Genomic DNA, 19,621 nt, shown 5'->3' with positions numbered 1-19,621 from the left:
TAAGATCCCCCTCATCCTTCTAAACTCCAGTGAATACAAGCCTAGTCTTTTCAATCTTTCCTCATATGCCAATCCAGCCATCCCAGGAATCAATCTGTTGAACCTATGCTACACTGCCTCAATCACAAGGATGTCCTTCCTCAAAGGTAAGCTGGCCAAGAATATAAAGGAGGAGAGCAAAAGCATCTTTAGGTATGTGAAGAGGAAAAAAAATAGTTAAGGCCAAAGTTGGACCCTTGATGACTGAAAAAGGTAAATTTATTATGGGGAACAAGGAAATGGCAGATGAGATGAACAGATACTTTGGATCCGTCTTCACTATGGAGGACACAAACAATCTGGGGTGATGGAGGAACTGAAGGAAATCCACATTCGGCAGGAAATGGTGTTGGGTAGACTGATGGGACTGGAGACTGATAAATCCCCAGGGCCTGATGGTCTGCATCCCAGGGTACTTAGGGAAGCATCGGTGATAATTTTCCAATGTTCTGTAGATTCTGTGGATTGGAGGGGCGCTAATGTTATCCCACTTTTTAAGAAAGGCGGGAGAGAGAAAGCAGAGAATTATAGATCAGTTAGCCTGATGTCGGTGGTGGGGAACATGCTGGAGTCAATCATAAAAGATGAAATAGCAGCAGATTTGGATAGCAGTAATAGCATGGATATATGAAGGGGATATCATGCTTGACTAATCTTCTGGAATTTTTTGAGGATGTAACTAGGAAAATGGACAAGGAATGTAGTGTAGGTGGACAAATGGACAAGGAATGCCAGTGAATGTAGTGTTCCTGGACTTTCAGAAAGCCTTTGATAAGGTCCCACAGAGGAGATTAGTGGGCAAAATTAGGGCACATGGTATTGGGGATAGAGTGCTGACATGGATAGAAAATTGGTTGGCGGACAGGAAACAGAGTAGGGATTAATGGGTCCCTTTCAGAGTGGCAGGCAGTGACTAGTGTGGTACCGCAAGGCTCGGTGCTGGGACCGCAGCTATTTACAATATACATCAATGATTTAGATGAAGGGATTCAAAGTAACATTAGCAAATTTGCAGATGACACAAAGCTGGGAGGCAGTGTGAACTGTGAGGAGGATGCTATGAGAATGCAAGGTGACTTGGGACAGGTTGGTTGAGTGGGCAGATGCATGGCAAATGCAGTTTAATGTGGATAAATGTGAGGTTATCCACTTTGGTAGCAAAAACAGGAAGGCAGATTACTATCTAAATGGTGTCAAAATGGGAAAAGGGGAAGTACAATGGTATCTGGGGGGTTCTTGTTCATCAGTCAATGGAGATAAGCATGCAGGTACAGCAGGCAGTGAAGAAAGTGAATTGCACTTGGCTTTCATAACAAGAGGAGGAGTATAGGAGAAAACGGGTCCTTCTGCAGTTGTACAGGGCCCTAGTGAGACCACACCTGGATTATTGCGTGCATTGAGGGAGTGCAGTGTAGGGTTTGGACACGCTAGAGGCAGGAAAGATGTTACCGAAGTTGGGAGTTCAGAACCACTGTTTAAGAAAAGGGGTAAGCCATTTAGAATGGAGCTGAGGAAACACTTTTTCACACAGAGAGTTGTGAGTGTGGAATTCTCTGCCTCAGGGGGTGGTGGAGGCCGTTTCTCTGGATAATTTCAAGAAAGCGCTAGATAGGGCTCTTAAAGATAGCAGAGTCAGGAAAGCAGACTATTATCTAAATGGTGGCCGACTAGGAAAAGGGGAGATGCAGCGAGACCTGGGTGTCATGGTACACCAGTCATTGAAAGTAGGCATGCAGGTGCAGCAGGCAGTGAAGAAAGCAAATGGTATGTTAGCTTTCATAGCAAAAGGATTTCAGTATAGGAGCAGGGAGATTCTACTGCAGTTGTACAGGGTCTTGGTGAGACCATACCTGGAGTATTGCGTACAGTTTTGGTCTCCAAATCTGAGGAAGGACATTCTTGCCATAGAGGGAGTGCAGAGAAGGTTCACCAGACTGATTCCTGGGATGTCAGGACTGCCTTATGAAGAAAGACTGGATAGACTTGGTTTATACTCTCTAGAATTTAGGAGACTGAGAGGGGATCTTATAGAAACTTACAAAATTCTTAAGGGGTTGGACAGGCTAGATGCAGGAAGATTGCTCCCGATGTTGGGGAAGTCCAGGACAAGGGGTCACAGCTTAAGGGTAAGGGGGAAATCCTTTAAAACTGAGATGCGAAGAGCTTTTTTTTCACACAGAGAGTGGTGAATCTCTGGAACTCTCTGCCACAGAGGGTAGTTGAGGCCAGTTCATTGGCTATATTTAAAAGGGAGTTAGATGTGGCCCTTGTGACTAAGGGGATCAGAGGGTATGGAGAGAAGGCAGGTATGGGATACTGAGATGGATGATCAGCCATGATCATATTGAATGGCGGTGCAGGCTCGAAGGGCCGAATGGCCTACTCCTGCACCTAATTTCTATGTTTCTATATGGGGAGAAGGCAGGAACGTGGTACTGATTGGAATGATTGGCCATGATCATATTGAATGGTGGTGCTGGGTCGAATGGCCTACTCCTGCACTTATTGTCTATTGTTTATTCTTTACTCCATTCTATTATATCTCCTTCTACGCCACACGGTCTTTTATAACCATATAACAATTACAGTATGGAAACAGGCCATCTCGGCCCTTCTAGTCCGTGTCGAACATTTACTCTCACCTAGTCCCACCTACCTGCACTCAGACCATAACCATCCATTCCTTTCCCGTCCATATACCTATCCAATTTATTTTTAAATGATAAAATCGAACCTGCTTCCACCACTTCCACAGGAAGTGCATTTCACACAGCTACCACTCTGAGTAATGAAGTTCCCCCTCATCTTACTCCTGAACTTTTGTCCCTTAATTTTTCAAATTATGTCCCCTTGTGTGAATCTTCCCTACTCTCAATGGAAAACGCTTATCCACGTCAACTCTGTCTATCCCTCTCATTAATTTTAAATACCTCTATCAAGTCTCACCCTTAACCTTCTGCGCTCCAAAGAATAAAGACCTATCTTGTTCAACCTTTCTTTGTAACTTAGGTGCTGAAACCCAGGCAACATTCTAGTAAATCTCCTCTGTACTCTCTCTGTTTTGTTGACATCTTTCCTATAATTTGGTGACCAGAATTATACACCATATTCTAGAATTGGCCTCATCAATGCCTTGTACAATTTTAACATTACATCCCAACTTCTATACTCAATGCCCTGATTTATAAAGGCCAGCACACCAAAAGCTTTCTTTACCACCCTATCTACATGAGATTCCACCTTCAGGGAACTATACACAGTTATTCCTAGATCCCTCTGTTCTACTGCATTCCTCAATTCACAACCATTTACCATGTACGTCCTATTTTGATTTGTCCTGCCAAGATGTAGCACCTCACACTTATCAGCATTAAACTCCCATCTGCCATCTTTCAGCCTACTCTTCCTAATGGCCTAAATCTCTCTGTAAACATTGAAAATCTACTTCATTATCCACAACACCACCTATCTTAGTATCATCTGCATACTTACTAAGCCAATTTACCACACCAACACCCAGATCATTGATGTATATGACAAACAACAGTGGACCCAACACAGATCCCTGAGGCACCCCACTAGTCACCGGCCTCCAACCTGACAAACAGTTATCCACCATTACTCTCTGGTATCTCCAATTCAGCCACTGTTGAATCCATCTTGCTACTCCACTATTAATACCCAACAATTGAACCTTCCGAACCAACCTTCTATGTGGAACCTTGTCAAGGGCCTTACTGAAGTCCATATAGACAACATCCACTGCTTTACCCTCATCAATTTCCCTAGTAACCTCTTCACAAAATTCAAGAAGATTAGTCAAACATGACCTTCCAGGCACAAATCCATGTTGACTGTTCCTAATCAGATCCTGTTTATCCAGATGATTATATACATTATCTTATGTCAGTACTTTCTCTTCTTTGATCCTCATGTCACATGTTTATGTCACATCTCACACCTTTTTTTATGGCATTTTATCGCACATGTCTTTCGAATTCCAAATAATTTACATCCATTGGTTCCCCTTTATCTAACAAGTTTGACATAACCTAATAAATCCTCAATCCAATTTTGCTCTGCCTAGTCTTATAATGATATTCTAAATAGCCTGTCACTATTTCCATAAGATTAGATGACAACATTTTTGCATTGACTGATGTTTGGTATCCAGCCTGAAGTTCCCAATGAACACCAAATAAAAAGAGAAAAAAACATTGAGAGCATGAAATGTTCAAGAAATGTATTTATTTCTCTAGTTAGAATGCAATGAGAATTAACATTAGAAAGGATGTCATAGAATTATAGGTGTAGGGAGGTTTACCTGCAAGGTACCAGTATTGTGTGGAGAGAGAAAAACCTTGGATTATTGTTCTTAAAGCAGAGATGGTTGAAGAGACACCAATTGATTTTGTCAAAAACATTGAATACTTTTACATTATAAATAAAGAGAGACTATTGGCAAATGGCAAAGAAAAAAATAGAATATGAGATCAAAAAAGAAAAAGGAAGAGGGATTTTTTTTTTGTATTAGCTAGAAAGCCTGAGGAAGCAGGTCCTGTAATAAAATAAAATCTGATAAAAACTCGAGGGCATGACATTTGCACAACTTTGTGGAAAAGGCAATCAATAGGAAATCTTTGTGTTTTTCTTCAGAGAGCTGGTATAAGCTGAATGCTCAAATTGTCTCCTGTTCAGAATCATTACAATTTTATTTTGTATGGTCCTTTAAAATAACTGCAAGTAGCAGCATATGAACACTCAATAACATTATTGTGTCCATTATTTTAAAGATATGAAGATAAAGAAAGAAACTGAGAAAGAAATCCCATTTGGATGCTCATTCATTAATATCTGCACATTATTTTGTTTCATAAAACTGCAGTTTTTAAAAGATACTTCTTAAAATCGGTAATAATGTTTCAAGAACCTTGATGAGTTTTCAAAGTAGTGAATTATTGGAGACATGTTGTGACACTGAACTATTTAGTTGTGGGTTAACTGCTGTTTTGGCTTGGCAAAGATTGCACTTTAAGTGTGTAGGTTAAGGTGATAAGCTTCACATAAAACATAATGATAAACAATTTTTTTGTGCCCCAGGCCTTCAAGACCTCCACCTAATATGAATGACACAATGTTCTCTCATTCAGTTATAACCTCAGGAAGCCCCGGCACTAACAAGAGGTAGGTCAATCAATTATGTGGATTTTTAAAAGGTAAGATCAAAATAAAAAGTGAAAAAATGCAAGGCTCATATTGAAGATGGACACAAAATGCTGGAGTTCAATATTGTTCAATTGTCTCGGTAATTAACATATCTGACTAATTCTATGTTTATTAAACAGAATTCAATGGAAAATGAAAATGCATTTACATCTGAAAGTCGCATTTTGATTATATTCTAAAATATTTGCTATCAATCAGCAGTTGCAATGGTCACTCGTCTTTTTAATGTTGAACTAATGGCTTTTGACAAACAACTACGACAATTCTGGGGTAGGAACTGTAAGATAATTACTGTCCTTGAACAGCAGAATTGCGCTAAATTTTCTAAGCTCTAAATTAACAAAAAATCTGTATTGATCACAAGCAGACAGCAGCTCCTATTTTGTATAAGATTTAAATAAATGCAAAGAAACTACTGGTGCCATTTGAGATTATAAATTAATAGGTATTACACAAGAACAAAATTATCATTTTACAAATTACAAAACATAAATTGAAGACTATGTTAAAATGAACAAAAAAAATTTGATATGAGAATTTAGAGTTTGTATTCTCTCCTTTCCAGTTATGGAAGCTGTTAAACTCTTAATACTTTATCTGCACTTTTGGCTGATTGGAAGACCTACACTTATTATTTTCTCTTTGCCATCGTATTTGCATTTCATTCTAAACCGGCATTGAGATGTAAAAACTCAGTGCAATTTAAATTAATTATTTTCTTTAGATATATGAGAACCCAATTGAATATATCTTTTGATAAATCTTAATATTAAATATTTGCACCTTTGCAACATGTCTTACTTTTTACAAACTAAAAAAATCAGCTGTTGTATCACCTAAACCATTTTGTCACCTCTTTTATCCAATTAGATTATTTTCTTAAATCCTTTCCTTTTTTTGCTTAAAGTAACTTGCACATTTTGCATTGAAGAAATCTTTCCCTTTAGTCCAAACATTCAAATTCTTAAACTAAATTCAAACTCAAAACTCAAATTTGAACTGTTTAATAACTTATTTAATAATTTCTGTTCACAGTTCTTCACATTCTGTTAATTCCAACGTCAGCTTATGCACTGCACTTTCGTTTACTCGTTTTAAGCAAATGAAACTACAAATCACTTGGTCTAATGTAGTCAGAAATAACAGAAGCTGAATTCCAAACATTGCTTCACTGACCAGTACCTCATGTGACTAAATTGTTGACCTGTCAATTTATCACCCCAATTTCAGATTTAAAATCTTTTTCTTCATTTATATTCTGCTTCTTAACATTTTAGTATCTTCTTCTTCGGCAATTCCTCGGGATTAAAGATGGTGTGTTTCTATTTCAGTTTTGTGGGTTCTTAATGAGGCCATTGTGGGAACCAGAGACTTTTACGCAGATGTGGCAGTGGGTGGATTATTTATGAGATGATGTGCAGCTTGTTCTGAGCTTCTGTGTGATCCAATTACATGGAGTGATATTTTCAAAGCCATTCTTGAATGCTTCTTCTCCACTCTAAGCACTCAAAAGTTCCCGGGAGATAGTGGGCCCAACTTCCCACTCTTCAGCTATTTGCTTCTCTGAATATTGCCTTGTAGACATCTCTGTCTTTTCTTTTGGCATTTGCAACTTCACCTGCCCAAGTAGCATGCTTAGGAACCTCTCCCTTAACACTTTTGACTCGTCATCGCCTTTTAACACACTGCGTACAGGCGACTTTGTTTTAACGATCTTTCGGGTACATCCCCAGATACTGGCTTATTTTACTATCCAGGTGCGTTCTTAACAAGCCATCACAAGTACTGATCTATTATCCCTTCCTGCACTATTACACTCTCTATAAATGTTATCGATGCCAAATTTGTGATTTGATATGAAAACAAAACATGCTGTTGTGGTCAGCAAATCAGGGACACTTAGCAAACCACTGTACTCTGTCTTTCTCTCCACACATGTGCTGAGTATTTCCAGTATTTTCAATTATTTTCGAGTCACTGGTTAATGAACATGCTAAGCCTGGTTGAATTAATAATTGAGTGTGTGGGGACCAAATGATGTTTCTCTCAAAGCTGAGACCTTGCGAATGGGATGAGGTGCATTCACAAGCCATTCTAAGACTCCTGCAAGAGTGCCATCCGATAGTCTCGCCCTCCCAATGAAGGATAGATAAGACATTGAGGAACACATAATTGCCATCCTTTGAAGCGCGTGGACTTTTATAGATAAACTAGACCAAAGCAGACCTGTTAGGTCTGTTCCCCCAACGCACCTGTTCCCTACCTGTTGCCCCCACGGGAGGCGTGGTGCTCCAACTCAAGCCGTTCCCGAATGTAAGATTCCAGCACTCCCCTGCCTTCCTCAGCAGTGCTCTTTAAAATAATTCCAATTGCACTTGCCCTGCGCGTTGCAATAGCAATTCGCCCTTCCCCTGCTAGCTGAGCCATTGTGACGTCATTAGTTGAGGTTGGTTATTTTAAATTCAAAGTCTTTTGATTTTTTTAAAACTTTAATCAGTCATAAGTAGAGAAATGAAGCATAAAATGTTCAGTGAAGGTGGTCTCAGCCTCGAGGGGAAAAATGTCATTGTTACCGTGTAGTGTTACATGGTAAATGGTAGGGAATTGAAGAATGCAGGTGAACAGAGGGATCTGGGAATAACTGTGCACAGATCCCTGAAAGTGGAATCTCATGTAGATAGGGTGGTAAAGAAAGCTTTTGGTGTGCTGGCCTTTATAAATCAGAGCATTGAGTATAGAAGTTGGGATGTAATGTTAAAATTTTACAAGGCATTGGTGAGGCCAATTCTGGAGTAGGGGGTCCAATTTTGGTCGCCTAATTATAGGAAGGATGTCAACAAAATAGAGAGCGTACAGAGGAGATTTACTAGAATGTTGCCTGGGTTTCAGCAAATAAGTTACAGAGAAAGGTTGAACAAGTTAGGGCTTTATTCTTTGGAGCGCAGAAGGTTAAGGGGGGACTTGATAGAGGTCTTTAAAATGATGAGAGGGATAGACAGAGTTGACGTGGATAAGCTTTTCCCACCGAGAGGAGGGAAGATGCAAACAAGGGGACATGACTTGAGAATTAAGGGACAGAAGTTTAGGGGTAACGTGAGGGGGAACTTCTTTACTCAGAGAGTGGTGGCTGTGTGGAATGAGCTTCCAGTGAAGGTGGTGGAGACAGGTTCGTTTTTATCATTTAAAAATAAATTGGATAGTTATATGGACGAGAAAGGAATGGAGGGTTATGGTCTGAGCGCAGGTATATGGGACTAGGGGAGAATACGTGTTCGGCACGGACTAGAAGGGTCGAGATGGCCTGTTTCCGTGCTGTAATTGTTATATGGTTATATGTTGTTGCGAAGGTGTAAAGACAACCACAGATACACACACATATACACACACACACACATATACACACGTACAAGATCAGACTTTTAATGTACTAGACCAATTCATCCTCAGTAACAATTAGTACGGTGCACCTCAAGGCTGCGTGCTCAGCCCCCTGCTTTACTCGCTCTATACCCATGACTGCGTAGCCGGTCATAGTGAGAACTCCATCATCAAGTTCGCTGACGACACCACTGTGGTTGGACGAATCACAGATGGGGACGAGTCAGATATAGAAGTGCGATCGACAGACTGACCAAATGGTGCCAGCACAACAACCTGGCTCTCAACATCAGTAACACCAAGGAACTGATTGTGGACTTTGGTAGGGGAAGGATGAGGACCCACAATCCTGTTCACATCAAAGGGACGATGGTGGAGAGGGTCAAAAACTTCAAATTCCTGGGCGTGCATATTTCCGAAGATCTTTCCTGGACCTAGCACACCGATGCAATTATAAAGAAGGCACATCAGCGACTACTTCCTGAGAAGATTACGGAGATTCGGCATGTCGAAGAGGATTCTCCAAAACTTCTACAGGTGCACGCTAGAGAGCATTCTGACTGGTTGCATCATGGCCTGGTTCGGCAACTTGAACGCCCAGGAGCGAAAAAGACTCCAAAAGGTTGTGACCACTGCCCAGTCCATCACTGGCTTTGACCTCCCCACCGTCGAAGGGATCTATCGTAGTCGCTGCCTCAAAAAGGCAGCCAAAATCATCAAGGACTCGCACCATCCTGGCCACACATTCACCTCACCATTGCCATCAGGAAAAATGTACAAGAGCCTGAAAACTGTAAAGTCCGGGTTCAGGAACAGCTACTTCCCCACAGCCATCAGGCTATTAAACACATCAAATAAGCTCTGAGCTCTGAACTGTAAAATACTATATTATTATTTGTTATTTGCACTATATTTGTTTTATATTTAACTTTTTATTTTTTTCCCGTTATGTACAATGTTTACATATTCACATATTCTGTGGTGCTGCAGCAACTAAGAATTTTATTGTTCCATCCGGGACATATGACAATAAAACACTCTTGACTCTTGTAATGAGTCGAGAATAAGTCGAGAGATAAAGCATAAAATGTTCAATGAAGGTGCTCTCGGCATCGAGGGGAAAAATGTCAATCGGAATATGTAAAAATGTAATCTTTACCGCGTAGTGTTTTTGCGAAGATGTAAAGACAACTGCATATAACATATACACAACTTTTAGTAAGTATATGAATGAATATGAATATGAATGAATATGATATATGATGATATGATATGATGATGTGCCACCCTTTTTTTCATTTAATCAGTCCTTTTAAGGAATAAAGGTTTTGATTTTGGATATATTCAGTTTTCAATGGATGTTTTGCAGGAGGAATGATAGGACATATGTGTTCACTGTAGTTATGGAAGAAAGTAGTGAGCAGACCATGACATCTACTTATGTGAATTTTGGCAGTGGCTGAATGAATTGGCCTGTTGTTCGATGAGCAGCTCATTGACAGATGCATCATTGAAATCAACATAAAGACACAAAGCTAGGGTAGTTAGCACTAAGGTACACAAAATAGCTGGAGAAACTCAGCGGGTGCAGCAGCATCTATGGAGCGAAGGAAATAGGCGACGTTTCGGGCCGAAACCCTTCTTCAGACTAATGTCTGTTAGCACTAAGTACCCACTTAATAACTCCAAGTAAATTTTAACCGTATTTCCTGGCAATGAAGACGCACCTGGGTCGAAGACGCACCCTCAATTTAAGTAGCTACATTTTGAAAAAAGGATGGAGAGACAGGATCAAGGGTTCGGTTTAGTCCAGGGATCAGCAACATCGCCGGCGTGCCCCGGGACTGACTGCAGTCCCCAGACCCCTCGCGTCCCTGGGACTAGTTGTAATTCCCTGGTTGTCTGCGAGCCCGGGGACTGGCTGTAGCTCCCAGGTCTAGCTGCAGCGACCAGGTCGCCTGTCCCAGGACTGGTAGAGAGAGAGAGAGAGAGAGAGAGAGAGAGAGAGTGAGCCCGGGACAGAGCAGCCATCCTTCCGCCCAGTAGCTACCCGCCAACCACCACCTTCACTGGCTGTGCCTGTGCCAAAGGACCGTGGTTGGCTGGCGGGCAAAAGGCACTGCAGTGGTGGCCGGTTCCGCTGTCCGGTCCCGGCGGCCGCTTGCAGCCACCCGAGCTACCTCCCTCCCCGGCCACAATGCGGTGCCTCTGCGCCCGGAGTGCCGCGGCAGCGGTAAGTGAGTGATTTGCTGGCATGATCCCGGACCCCCCTCCTTCTCAACGCTCCTGCCCTCCCCGCAACTTTACCCTTGGCGGCCCAGCCAATTTGTGCAGCCCAGGCCGTGCTGACCCAGGGCCAGACTCCCCATACACTGTGAATGGAACTCTCCACCCCCCCACCCCCCCCCCCCCCCCGCGGCACCGTCCTTTTACAGCCGCTTCACACTTTACAGCCGCTTCCCATCAGCTGCCAGCAATGAGGGATAGACTTGGCTATCCTTCAGAACAGCAACATCGTTCTTCTTCTTCTTGCGTATGGCGTGCACAGCCTAAAGTTCTAGGACAACTTGTTCTATTTGATCTTATTTGATTGTGCACGCCAGGTGGATTGCATTCGTCGAAACAGGGCGGACCACATGAAGGTTGCAATCTCCCACCACAACATCGTTCTTGATGTTACTGTACTGAGGGATAGCCAAGTTTACCTTGTAGCTGGCATTTTATTAATGTTTAAAATATGTCTAATTCCACTGCGATTCAAAATCTGATGTCAGGTGTTTATTAATGACCTATGTGATGTAATATTTACAAATAACCTTTGTATTCATATTCATATTCGTATATCATATTCATTCATATTCATGTTCATTCATATACTTACTAAAAAGTTTATCTTCGGCCTCCATGACGCAGGTAAATTTTCATGCCTTATTTTTGGGTAAAAAACAGCGTCTTCATTGCGGGGAAATACGGGTATATATTATTTTTGAAGGACTGCTAAGAAACTTCTCCGGCACGGAAAATTAACTAGTAGAAGTATTAAAAAAAAAAAAATCTCCCAATTGCTTTTCTCAAAGTTTCTTTTCAACATATATTTTGATTCTTTTTACTTTTATAATCCCACATTTCTCCCCTACATTTGTGTTATTGAATTAACTATTCTAAATTACACAGCCTGGTGTGTACTCTGCAGCTTGTCAGTAAGGATTCTTCAGTCCAGTAGGTTAAAGAAAAACACACTTTCATGCTTTGCTCTTGCAGGTTTTAGACCTCATGTGGATGACACGTGCTGAAGTGGATTATTCTTGCTCGAAATTGCCATGAACACGTGCAAGAAATCTTTACACTGTCGTAAACTTATGAATGGCTGTAGCCATGCATTCACACTGACCATTTGTATTTATTAAGAGCTTTGTACCTCGGATAGCATAAGATTATTCAACAATGAATGTATAAAGTTCACCTAGACCCCTCCAGGGAAATAATCATGTGGTAATTATCAGAAAGCATTTTTAGTTTTTTTTAAACCAATCTGTTCTCCCATTCATATTTCAAAACAGCAATAAGATCTATTTCAAAGTGATGCAGATTGAGACTGATACAATTCTGAACCTTACATCATGGGTCAAGCATTTTGGGTAGTGCCATTCTTCCACAGAGTGGCACGTCACTGGAGTTTGCAAAGAGACAGCAGTGCAACAGGAGGAGCATGAAGCATATGCGCAGCATAAAGGGGCTGTCCCACTTGGGCGTCACAAAGGTGGCGTGCGAGGATTTTGAGAACCCCAAAATCCTGGGGTGCTGTGCGCTACCGTGCTTCACTGCATATGCCACCATGCCTCACCATGGGCGCGTCGTGCGTCGTGACATGTAAACTATGTCGCGTAAATGACACGAAAATGACTCCCAAGTGGGACAAGCCCTTAAGTTACTGCTTATATAATCGATTTACCCACTCTAATTGCCGAAAAGTATAAATATCTTTCACTGTAGCAGTCGGGCACTCCTAATTGAATATTGCCAATAGAACTCTTGTGAGCAGTGAACATGTGCAGTTAGTCCCAGCAATAATTAATCACATTCTTCTCCATTCCATTAAAGCTACCTTACAATTTTGTTCAGTCTTATGTTGATTTATCACATTTATTTCTGATGTATCTTTAATGATTTTGCATAATGCATTTCAGGTTCTTTATTGGGCATTTTGTTTTTGCCATGTGCTTCCATTTGTGTGCACTTTATAGTTTTGCTTTGACCCATTTCATCAGTATTGTTCTTTGTTCAGTGTTCTTATCTTGTTAATAGCTTCCCTGATGAGATCAATGAAGTAGAGCAGAACAAACAACTGGCTAGGGCTACTCCAGCTTTGCTGAGAGGCAAAGGGTGAGTATTAAGTAGAGTGTAGCGTGTCTGGCATGAGCTAATAACAATGCAAAAAGAACATCTTATATCATGCTAACAAATAACATAAATATATACCAGTACATACATTTTGAGTATCTGAAAGTTGAATTTCAAGTAGTCCACCTCTGCAGTTTTATATCGGTAGAAATATTTCTGCTCTTATTTAGTATTAAAAGGAATTTATGTTTTTTCTCAATTGCATAATTTAAGATGGCTCTTTTACTTAATTACTGACCCAGGTTTATATAATCTCACCCCAATCACTAAACCGGTTAACAAACTAGTAGAATAGTGTAGTGAATTATAGTTTGAATATCTTGAAACCGAAACAAAGTAGTGTTTGTGCATGTGAAAATTTATTATTCCATTTAATTTTTTTTTTATTTTCACGTGAGCCTTTTGCAATGCTTTCTTTTATTCTTTAGATTTCATTTTTTCACATTTCCGTCATTCTAGGTTACAGTACAGCCTTGATATTGCTGATAGACTGGGTGATGAACATGTTCTGATTGGGCTATATATCAACCTCCTTCTGAACAATTTTCCACGGTTAGTTGAGGTTTCTTTTACCCAACTTAGAAATAATAATGTTTGAAAGAAAAGCCTTTCAAAATTAGTCATTCAATTCCACTGATGTGCAAACAACGACAAAGAATGTGATTTATTTATTAAGTATCCACAAAGCTTTAAATTCACACTGCTTTCTGAGAATGCAGATGATATTCAATAGTGAGATAAAATACTAATCTAAAGTATGTAACGGATTCTATATTTGAACTACTACAAGAAAATCTATTAAAGTTGATGTTAATAATATTAATTTTAGTTTTCATCAATGCTAAACAGCATCACAATCTGCCACATTTCACATCAATTAGGTTTCCGAAATTGCCATTCTAACTCATTCTCTGATAACTATTAAAACCATGATTATAACAGGATTTAGAAATGAAAATAGAATATTGTTTGAAAATCAAAGCTATAAATGAATATGAGGAAATTATTAAAAAAATACAATTAAGGTCAGTTGCATCTGTTGAAGTCTGGCTTCACTTAGTCAACTGCACTGCTTAAGACAAAAGGGGACAAAATCAAGTATTAGGCTGCTCTTTAGAGAACCCAACCATATATTATCAGGACTGTCCCATATGAACTGGAGCAACCTTTTGTTGAATTTTAACATCTGATGTCCATTTTTCAAATGTTGGTTATTTACTGTCACGATCTTTATATTCAGAATCCCCTCAGTTGTGATTAATTATTAAACTATGTAAGTTCAGGTTTGATGAATATTTATATATCAAATGTAATGCTACATATAATCTTTTTCCTTATATGCCCCCATCGATTGCTGACAAAAGCCAAACAATCCATTGCATCTGATCTAAATTTGCTTCCTTTATTTTCAGTTCCACTTCTCTTTTCTTTCTTTGTTATTCCACACTAGTAAATCTCACAATGCCTTTTTCTCTTTGCCTTTTTTTTCCACCATTCCCTTTCTGGTCTTTTGTTCCCATGTGTTCTTTGCTGAACTTATTCACTCCTAATACTTGGATTTCTTTATTCACTCGTTTTCTTCCTTGGACTGGAATGGTGAAGAGATAAGAAGGACAGTTGTAGTATTTTTAAAAAGTACTGGCATATAGCATGGAGAAATCGGGGCAGATACTCAGTCAATTCGATATAAAACATCGGTTTGAGTTTGAAGAGGTAGGTGATTGAGCGTGGAATGTAAAGGTGCTTGGTTCTCAATGTGAGATTGTCACCAGAAGCCAGACTATTATTGGGATGGTAGAATCGAGTGGGTTTCACAGCAACAGGATGGTTGATTGACTCCCCAGTTTAACACTCAAGAGTCAAACGGGTTTAATTGTCACATGCATTATTACTTGTGGCAGCTTTCCTGGTACATTACACACAACAAATAAATATGCAATAAGTTATCAGTTATACTAGGTAAACCAGACTATAATAGTGCAAGCCAAAGTGATAAGGATTGTGCCTGGTGGTTCAAGAGCCTGATGGTTGAAAGGACGAAGATGTTCTTGATATGAAGATAATAGTTCTTGCAATAGTCCAATGAGATGAGAGCAAGGCCAGCAAGTGTGGGTTTTTGATAATATTATTTTTTATAATATTATTTCTTGAGGCAGCACTTCCTATAAGATTCCTTTGATGGTTGGAAAATCAGTACCCATGATGGGCTCAGCAATGTCCACCGCTTTGTGCAGCCTCCTCCATTCTTGGACGTTTTCTATTCCGGCACTCTTGAGACTTTGTACCCACGGGCAAATTTTCCAGACGTTATTCTAGCTTAAGCTCCACTTTTACACATTACATTTATAAAGTACATTTCCCAGTGAGCCCAGTATAATTGAAGGGAATACAAGAAACAAAAGCAGATGCATTATAAGCGAATGCAGAATCTGGGGCAACAGAGTATTGGAGGGAGCACAGGGGAAGCAGTCATAGAGGAAGTGTGGGAACAGAGGCAACCATGTATTAGGGGGAGCAAAGGAACAGGGGGCACAGTGTATAATAAAAAGCAGAAGAATGGTGGGCACAGTGTGTTGTAGAGAGCAAGAACAGGAACCACAGTATGCTGCAGGCAGCACGTGAATAGGGGCCACAGTATGTTGGAGGGAATGCAAAGACTAACCTGATGCTGAATCATCAGGATTCTGAACAAACGGGCACAAAATATTTTGGAATATGACTTGTTGGTTGCCTGAGACTTGTACACTGGCTTAGACCAACACTGGGGGGAGGAGAGCATGGTGAGCAGGACAGATATGGTGTATGTAGTAAATAGTTTTGAGAAGGAATGACAAGAAGTGGCCAAGGGAGAGTAAAGGAAAATAGAACACGGGAATGAATGATGAATATATAGAATTGTGTTTGAACTGGCTTCTACTTTACTCATCTTTATTTCTTGAAAGTGGCCACGCGTCTCTTTAATTTCATGTTTCATGTATCTTGTTGGGTTTTGTGACTGTTGGTAGATCAATTTCCCTCCTGGAATAAATAAAGTCCTATTGTATTGTATGATTAAAATCTGTTGGCTCCTCCAGCAAAGAGTATCATTTTGAACTTCAATATCTGTGGCTGCAGCAGTATTGCTGGCTCTTAATAACCATATAACAAACCATATAACAATTACAGCACGGAAACAGGCCATCTCGGCCCTACAAGTTCGTGCCGAACAATTATTTTCCCTTAGTCCCACCTGCCTGCACTCATACCATAACCCTCCATTCCCTTCTCATCCATATGCCTATCCAATTTATTTTTAAATGATACCAACAAACCTGCCTCCACCACTTCCACTGGAAGCTACACACCGCTACTCTCTGAGTAAAGAAGTTCCCCTCATGTTACCCCTAAACTTCTGTCCCTTAATTCTGAAGTCATGTCCTCTTGTTGAATCTTCCCTATTCTCAAAGGGAAAAGCTTGTCCACATCAACTCTGTCTATCCCTCTCATCATTTTAAAGACCTCTATCAAGTCCCCCCTTAACCTTCTGCGCTCCAGAGAATAAAGACCTAACTTATTCAACCTTTCTCTGTAACTTAGTTGTTGAAACCCAGGGAACATTCTAGTAAATCTCCTCTGTACTCTCTCTATTTTGTTGACATCCTTCCTATAATTGGGCGACCAAAATTGTACACCACACTCCAGATTTGGTCTCACCAATGCCTTGTACAATTTTAACATTACATCCCAGCTTCTATACTCAATGCTCTGATTTATAAAGGCTAGCATACCAAAAGCTTTCTTTACCACCCTGTCTATGTGAGATTCCACCTTCAAGGAACTATGCACGGTTATTCCCAGATCCCTCTGTTCAACTGCATTCTTCAATTCCCTACCATTTACCATGTACGTCCTTTTATGATTTTGTCCTGCCAAGGTGTAGCACCTCACATTTATCAGCATTAAACTCCATCTGCCATCTTTCAGCCCATTTTTCCAAATGTAGACTTTGGAAATCCTCTTCATTATCCACAACACCCCCTATCTTGGTATCATCTGCATACTTACTAATCTTCTATGCTTGCCAGTTATTGGAGATGTAAACAAGATCTTTACATCGATGGGTCAAAGGCTGGGTGCTGCGAGTTAAAAGTTTTCCACTCCTGACGTATCTCACAGCTCTGATCCAGTAACCACATACACGAATAGCAGGCGATGTTGCCATAATACAGAACATACCAGTGGTGTCCTTGATGTATCTGGTATTCAGACTGTTGTGTGGAACCCCTGTGGTATTCCAATGACGGGCATCAATACTTTAGGAAATACTGAGTTTAGTTTAGTTTATTGTCACGTGTACCGAGGTGCATTGAAAAGCTTTAGTTACGTGCTAACCAGTCAAGGGAAAGACAATACGTGATTAAAATCGAGCCCATATGTTGTGTGCTGTACAACCTGGTCACGAAAGAAACAGCATTTGCCCGCTCCCATCAGCTGAGAAGTTGAGAGAAGGGAATGTGAGGAAGAGAAGAAGGACATGCAAAAGAATGTCAAACAGAAAGTGGTAGGGGAACCACAATGTCAACGCCTCTTTGCTCATGATTCATGTAACAAACAATTGATGAGAAATAACAGTAACATTAACCGTACCTCCCCATTGACCATCTTAATGTATAATGTCTGGAACATTTTACTGTTTTGTTTGGTTTCCTTGATAATTTTGTTTCCTAGTTCTCTTTTCCTTATCAATTGTTTGGCCTCTAATGTCTTTGTCTTCTTGATTATCACGGCTTGCTGTAATGGTTGTATAATTGTGATATGGGCTTAGTTTTTATTTCTGATATACTTTGTTTTTCCTATGATTTCTTGTTAATATTTATATCGTTCTTGTTTTCTTTAAGCAGAATTTTTTTTTTGTTATCTGTATGTCAGTGTTTGAAATGTATCTAATTACCTGCTAATAATGTGTTTTCTTTCTGCCAGTTCTGTTGCCAGTCCTTCACAATTGGCTTTTCTATATTTAACTACCCTGTGCTTTTCTGTCTTTTATTGTTATTATGTTAAAACATATAATATATTGCCTAAAGGTTCACTCCTTTTGGTTCTTTCATCAGCTCTGATGCACTCTCTGTATTAGGTCTGGATGCTAATCCTCTTTTGTTGAGTTTCATACATTCTGGAATAGAAAGTTAATCCAGATCACTTTGTTGGAACTCCATTTCCTTATCCATTTTATCATTCAATTAATTTTAGGGCAATTAAACTTCCCACAAGACTATCATCTTTTTTTGTTACACATTTCCCTAACGTGTTTCATACTTTTCCATTCCATTATCAATGTAAATAAACTACTCCTATTATTGTTATTTATACTTTATCATATTTTTTATCTCTCTTCATGGTTTTTGTTGTCTTACTAATGGCTGCAAAACGTTTTACAATGCAATAGATTTATTAATTATTGCTTGGTGGCAGCTTTTACTACATTAATCTTAGAACTTTTTTAATAAAATGAATCCATACAACTGAAATTATTTTGCTGCCATCATCAACATATTTACAACAAAAATAGTCATAACAGTTTATTTTATTGATATTGGTTGAGGTTCATATATTTTGCTTGTAATCCTCCCTGATCTTTTGTGTTTGAATATTGCAGGGGAGTTTTGTACAACTCAATAAATAAGCCTTATTTAATAACTCTTGATAATGTTTTGCATTCGCCAGAATTATGTTCCCTGGGATGAAATATATGTCTGTGATGTTTGCAAGTTGGATAGACTTTTTGGCCCAAGTGTTTATTAATTGATTAAAGGTTACAGCATGGAAACAGCCAGCTGACAAGTCCACACCAACCATGCCAAGTCCAAGCCAAAGCCAGGCTGAAGTCAGCATGGCTTTGTGAAGGGGAGGTCTTGCTTGACAAATTTGCTGGAGTTCTTTGAAGAAGTAAATAGCAGGACAGCCAAAGGAAAGTCAGTAGATGCTGTTTACTGAGATTCTCAGAAAGCCTTTGATAAAGTGCCACATGTGAGGCTGCTAAGGAAGATGAGAGTCCAAAGCAGATAGTAGCATGGATAGCAGGTTGGCTTGATGGCAGAAGACAAAGAGTGGCAATAAAGGGGGCTTTTTCTGTTTGGCTGCCAGTGACTAGCGGAGTTCCGCAGATGTCAGTGCTGGGGCCGCTACTCTTCACGTTGTATATTAATGATTTGGACGAGGGGATTGAAGGCTTTGTGACCAAGTTTGCGGATGATACGAAAATAGGTGAAAGGGCAGGTAGTGAAGAGAAAGCAGGAACTATGGATGACTTGGACAGGTTGGGAGACTGGGCAGAGAAGTGGCAGATGGAATATAGTGTAGCAAAGTGTGGAGTCATGCATTTTGATAGTAGGAGCAAAGGCGTAGACTATTTTCTAAATGGGGAATCAAGAAATCGGAAGTGCAAAGGGACTTGGGAGTGCTGGTGCAGGATTCCCAAAAAGTTAATCTGCAAGTCGAATCGGTAGTAAAGAAAGCAAACTCAATTCTAGCATTTATTTCAAGAGGGCTCGTATACAAAAACAGGGATGTAATGCTGAGGATCTGTGAGGCGCTGGAA

The 19,621-nt window shown here is 40.0% G+C and overlaps 1 protein-coding gene across 18 annotated transcripts in view; it reads left to right on the top strand.

The window, feature by feature from the left end:
- dtna (dystrobrevin, alpha) overlaps positions 1-19,621 on the top strand; it is a 223,332-nt gene that overhangs the window by 147,824 nt on the left and 55,887 nt on the right. For 12 of the 18 annotated variants that reach the window (XM_055634132.1, XM_055634128.1, XM_055634123.1 and 9 more), the window contains 3 exons: positions 5,140-5,223; positions 12,949-13,026; positions 13,504-13,596. In XM_055634132.1, coding sequence (XP_055490107.1) covers positions 5,140-5,223; positions 12,949-13,026; positions 13,504-13,596 — 255 coding nt within the window. The remainder of the gene's footprint in view (positions 1-5,139; positions 5,224-12,948; positions 13,027-13,503; positions 13,597-19,621) is intronic. The other 6 variants (XM_055634137.1, XM_055634138.1, XM_055634141.1 and 3 more) reach the window with 2 other exon arrangements.

The sequence above is a fragment of the Leucoraja erinacea genome, chromosome 4, assembly GCF_028641065.1.
Source record: "Leucoraja erinacea ecotype New England chromosome 4, Leri_hhj_1, whole genome shotgun sequence".
Classification (NCBI taxonomy): Eukaryota; Metazoa; Chordata; class Chondrichthyes; order Rajiformes; family Rajidae; genus Leucoraja; species Leucoraja erinaceus.
This window is presented reverse-complemented; position numbering and strand designations above follow the sequence as displayed.